We start from the raw sequence: 5561 nt of genomic DNA, 5'->3' as shown, positions 1-5561 counted from the left end.
TGAGAAAAGGGCCAAGTAGCATGTGTCTATACCAAATAGCGCGAGACTATAAAAAAAGCATGTGTCAAAAAAATCTATGAGGGTGCATGCTTGGTATGCTTGGCTTTCGAGATTGATCGCGTATCGAGTGTAAGCTGAAGGCTTACCACAACCCACACACACACATCCTTTTGACTGCATCACTACAAGAGCTACAAATCGTCAAAAAAGCATTAAACATCATTATTGGTGAACTTGGTGCTCTCTTGGAAAAAAGGAACTTGGTGCTCTCATGTCCCTACTTATGATTCAATCCTCTGACGACTCTCTCATTTCTCTACTTGCAAAAGCAACTAAGATTACCAAAACATTGATGAGCATAGCGGTAGCCCAGTTTCCAGCTACATTGCCTCACAAATTGAACAAAAGTGCTCCATTACTATCGGTGTAACTCTTGACACTTCGCATGACATAGGCAACTCCAACATTTTTAAATTTCAAAAAACTAAGAAGGAGAATTTACAATGTACAGTGACCTTCAATTGCCCTCGAAGCAAGTTGTGCTCCATTCCATAAAAACTGTCAAGCATCTTCCGATGATACAGCTTTGACAGCTGGGACCTTCTCCAATTGACTGAAATCTCCTTTCTCTCTGAAGAGTTGTGCATTATGGTGCCGACAGTAAAGCCGCCCCTCATGTGCAACATAATTGGAGGGGCTCAGACTGCAGCCCCCGTGGCAACACTTGAAACATGGCTTGTGGTACTGCATCCCATCCACACTAACCTGTTCAAAGTACAAATTAGCAGCTTATTCCTCCTTCCAATCTTATTGAGAATACCTCCACATTAAAAGAGGGCAACAAAGACACCGTGTTTTGTTCAATATATAAAGTCATCCATGACTGATCAAAAATTTGAAAGGATTTGAAAAATCGCATGCCGTCAATGACTAATCAAGACTTTGAAAGTATTTCAGTACAAACCAAACAAGGCATTGCATGAAAGAAGGCACGGCAACTCAAAAACTGATCAATCGGAAGGAATAGATGATTAGGTCACACACTCAATCTATTGCGGGTAACCATTGCAAGGTTTGAAAGCGCTATGGCCAAGTAAAAAGGAATTACCTTCTCAATGGGATACACAGTCTTCCCACATGCTACACATTTCTCTTGAGTTCCCGCAAAAACTGAGGACAATTTTGAAGGAGTTCTCTGAAGCAAAAAGAGAAAAAAAACACATGTTCAAGTTTACGACAGGGAATGCAAGCAAAAAAGAGTTAAACATAAAGTTTGCATCGCCCCTATAAAGACCTATACCGTGTCACCCTCCATTCCTGCATCTGAAGATTTCGGGGTCTTTGGTGCACCTGTACAAAGACAGGGAGAAGTCCTGTTTTGTTGGATTTAAACACCATGCACATCACTATAACCAAGACTCACAGTTCTTACCAGATTCAAAGCTCTTATCCAGGCTTCCTGTCCTCTTAAACAGCTGGTCAAAGTGGGGCTTGCAATACAAAGTTCCATCATATGAGGAATAGTTGCTCAGCTGCAAAAAGAACATCTCCCAGTGAGGTCACCTGAAATTTCAGCAATCAATACAAAGACAACAGAGAAACCGTCTGTATAAAATATCACTAAACACTCAATAGAAAAGCCAGAGAAGAAAAGATGTCTACAATAGAATTTAGGAACCACAGGGCAGCCTCTCCTTGCTCAAAATTCCATTTGAACTGCATCTGGCTAGCCCCACCCTAGCTAACCAATCATGCCCGACATCAAGCGAGACCTTGGGAAAAAGCGCACCCTGCCTCACACAAAAGCATGACTCTAGCAGTCATAAAAGAGGACCCATTCAGATCTGATTGGCAGGAGAGGAGATGAGCTTGGTCAATGCTGAAAAAACAATTGCTTGAGCACAGGACTAATGCAAGGCTGGAACTTAGATTTCATTGGCACCAGATTAGACTGTGGTGATAGAGCAGCCACCATTCACAAACACACAGAGAAGCTGACTCAAGAATTTACGTCACAGTTTCTTTATCCATTTCTGCGTCATACAGAAGCACGATGTTTTGTAATTTCTAAATGTGTTTCATGAGCCATTTGGACTTCTGTCAGCATCAATGTGATGTGTGTATGCACGCACGCACACGCGCACAAGATGTCAAGAGAACAAGCCCCTACTGCTACAGTAACAAGAGTATGGGGCCTCCACACAGAGAGAGCAATTGTATTGAACCCCTTAAGACTCCCCAAAGCATTCAGCATCTCATAGGCGTATATACTGACAACAAGAGGAGACCATTTTCTTGGGTATTGCCAACCAAGAGAAGCGTCTCCAAACAGGCTTCAAAAAACTGATTCTACAATGTACTTATCACATAGCTCTAAAAGATGGGGCACGGCAGCTGAAGACAGGTAGTATTAGCCCAGTTTCAAGATCCAGAGTTGTCATTCTAAGAACTCTGTGGGAGAGTTGGTGTGTAACCACACATAGGACTCTAGCAATCGACCTGTCAGGCGTTTGAAGCTCTGCAACAGGCTGTTTTCAACTTTCATGTTACTTGACGAAGCACCATCGCAACACAGGTAGGTCTAAATTCAAGAAGAATCCTCTCTTCTCATACAGAGAAGCACATGATGAAGAGTAGAATGACTTCATTCTGACAATTTCGAGCTACCAAACAGGTGCTCTAAAGTGTAGAGAAGCCTAACCTTGAGAGTTCCGTTGCAATGATGGCACCGAAAGCAAGCCTTGTGGAAGACGGCCCCGTCTGCACAGAGCTGGTCCACCACGTACACTGTCTTGACACAAGCCTTGCACTTCTGCTGCGTCCCTGCAAACGCCATAGCTGGACAGAGAGAGCAGAAGCTCGATTACCGAACCACCGGAAGGAGCTCCGGCGCAGGCAAGGGAATATCTAGTGCCGCTTAAGCGAGCAACAAGTGTCCATTATGCATTATGTATACGTGTGCGCCTTCGTGTGTGCGTGTGTATGTGTGTGTGTGAGAGAGCGAGAGAGAGAGAGAGAGAGAGAGAGAGGAGTGCGCCCCTGCGAGTGTGTGTGTATCCGCAATGGAACCCAGCTCACGAGCCAGCATTCCTTTAAATGACCGTAACCCAATCTCCCCTTTCTTTATTCGTTTCCATTTCTTTCGGTTGGACTTTTTACTAACAAACAAACGTCGCTATCATGCTCTCCTCAAGGGGGGTTCCTCATGGAAGAAGCCATGGGGCCTCCACTATCATTCATTAAGTCCTTGAATGCCCAATCCATCAAGTCTAGGAATGCCCACTGCCCAATCTAGCTTTCACTTAGCCATTTTGATTAGATATTTCATTGCAATAAAAACTTTGAAGTTAATCTCCTCAAGCTAAAGCCAATCCAATTTGGACAGGTCTACTATGTAAGAAGAGATTGCCATTGGTTTGTGATTTCCGAGGAACAAAATTTGTGCAATTATGGCATTGTTCACCTTGTCTTGCAAGTAAGAAATCTCCTAATTGACGCATGAGCTCCCATCTTTCCACTTGGGATAGAACCTCCTGTGGTTTCATTTACACTAAGGTTACATTTACACTAAGGTTGGTGGACCCCTACTAGATTATGCTTCCAATCATGACTCTACATATGGGGGGCTATGCATTTATGAATGCAAAATCATTATAGGTGACCTCTCGACTTGGTCCAAATTATTAGGCTTGCCACTCCCATCATCCTTGTGTAGGCCTTGTTGCCATTCAAGGTCACTGATGGTCTTGAGTAGGCATATTGTAAGAGTTTGATATACATTGTAGAGAATGTAAGGTGGGTACCATTTACGGTACTTGCAATTTCCTCTATATCAGTGTAACCGACTTGTCTAGAGGACAAAGGGCAAGGATATCAAAATAGACACAGTAGGTAGTCCCAACTAGAAAGAATAAGGAGAATCAAATAACAAAAACCCTCTCTTTCCATGGGACAACATTCTCTCTCTCTCTCTCTCTCTCTCTCTCTCTCTCTCTCTCTCTCTCTCACTCACACACACACACATATAGACACATAGCAAATAGTTGCTATGCTAGCAAGGCTCGAAAAAAGGTACATTCGCTTTATTTAAATCAAAATATGACCGCCTCATATCTCACCAAGGAGGTTTCGAGGCCAACTCCAATTTGAGGATTTTTAGTTAAAAAGTTCAAGTTTATGTAAAGCTTTCCTTCTCAAATATCTCGTAAAGGGATGAAAAGGATCCAAATCAGGCTCCATAAAATTATTTGGAAAATTTATCAAAACACCCCTCTAATTTTTGTAACTTCCCAAACTACCCCTCAGATTTCAAAATTTCTCAAAGTACCCTTTATCTATTTTGGTGGGATTCTTCAAGGTTTTCTTATGTTATTCCTTTCAGCGAATTGAGATCCGTTTTTGAGTGCTTAGCATATAATTTGTCATAAATTACCTCACAAAAAAGGGCAATTATGTTTAAAAATAATGAAGTAGATCGTCTCCAAAGCCTTCATAACCAACTCAATTCTAGTTTTAGCATCTTGTATTAAAAGACAATCAATCTTCGTATGAAAAGCTATAATTTTTTTAATCTTTGGGGAAATGTAATCTCAAAACCAGAGGTATTTTGGGAATTTATGACAAAATATGGGGGGTAATTTGGAAAGTTTTTATATTTGAGGGGTATTTTGGTAATGATTCCAATTATTTTTCAGAGCGCTGGTGAATTGCTATAGGAGAAACGAAATAGACGTCTATTCCAAGATGTGCATTGAAGGCCCCTGCCCTATATTACAATGGAAAAGCGAATTCACGATTAAATTGCTAGTTGGAGGTTGTGTCAGATGTGGTGGGATTAGGGGAGTTTTTTATTACCGTCACATTTTGTTATCTCTTGGGTTGCATTTATTGATTATGGAGGAGGGAAGAGGCGGGAAGAAATGGAGGCTGAGAGATCGATATTGGTTTCTTTCAAAAATGAAAGAGCGGGATAGATAGATAGTCAGGCACAATACCTTTTCTAGGCACTTTGGCTCGTAAGGGGATAAATTCTTCGGACCATTACAAGGGTTTGTGCTTCCAATTGTGCAACATAGAAGGGACTGCCTTCCCTGACACAAGCCCATGCGTGTGTCCAACATCACTCATTTGAGAGGATTCGGAGTGTATTATACCTGATTGGTGGGAGCTACATGCTTGCCCAGGTTGCTCTGCAACTTCACTGTGTTGCTACAAACGGATGCGTGACTGCCGTGCAAAATACCCAAACAACATACTGCTAAGCATAAATGAACGAATCTGTATACATGACGCCTCGCATAGCACATAATCAACGATGTCCTAGAGAGGAGTGCTACGTCGACACGGCATGAGAGAAGAGAGGAGAGGGGAGAAGAACAATGCGGACATTGGGTGCAATCTTCCCTCGTGCAAGAGTGACCATTTTCCTCTTGTACGTATTTGATTTATAGATTTTTTGAATAGTCAAATTGAGTACAAACTGGCCGGCCGATCATAAATGGCCAAAGCTCATAAAAGAGCACTTGAATAATATATTATAAAATATAATATCCTTTCGAGAT

The 5561-nt window shown here is 42.0% G+C and overlaps 1 protein-coding gene across 1 annotated transcript; it reads right to left on the bottom strand.

Annotated features, from left to right (window-relative positions):
* Positions 1–451: 451 nt before the first annotated feature.
* LOC147453382 (LIM domain-containing protein WLIM1-like) lies at positions 452–2977 on the bottom strand. The gene is made up of 5 exons (XM_086515578.1): positions 2702–2977; positions 1433–1532; positions 1301–1350; positions 1109–1195; positions 452–765 (listed from the first exon to the last, which is right to left on the bottom strand). The coding sequence occupies exons 1-5, from the start codon at positions 2834–2836 to the stop codon at positions 562–564; spliced, it is 576 nt and encodes a 191-aa protein (XP_086371704.1). The 5' UTR covers positions 2837–2977; the 3' UTR covers positions 452–561.
* Positions 2978–5561: the final 2584 nt, after the last annotated feature.

This window comes from Adiantum capillus-veneris, chromosome 7 (genome assembly GCF_014529385.1).
Source record: "Adiantum capillus-veneris isolate H3 chromosome 7, ASM1452938v2, whole genome shotgun sequence".
NCBI classification, from domain to species: Eukaryota; Viridiplantae; Streptophyta; class Polypodiopsida; order Polypodiales; family Pteridaceae; genus Adiantum; species Adiantum capillus-veneris.
Note: the sequence above shows the minus strand (reverse complement) of the source record. Positions and strands in the feature narration are given on the sequence as shown.

What these genes read in the sequence shown, in the direction of transcription:
- LOC147453382 (XM_086515578.1), bottom strand. Translation starts at nt 2,836, where the DNA reads ATGGCGTTTGCAGGGACGCAGCAGAAGTGCAAGGCTTGTGTCAAGACA. An exon ending in CAGGAATGGAGGGTGACACG is followed by an intron (nt 1,196 to 1,300) that starts GTATAGGTCTTT and finishes TTTTTGCTTCAG; the next exon opens with AGAACTCCTTCAAAATTGTC. An exon ending in CTGTGTATCCCATTGAGAAG is followed by an intron (nt 766 to 1,108) that starts GTAATTCCTTTT and finishes TACTTTGAACAG; the next exon opens with GTTAGTGTGGATGGGATGCA.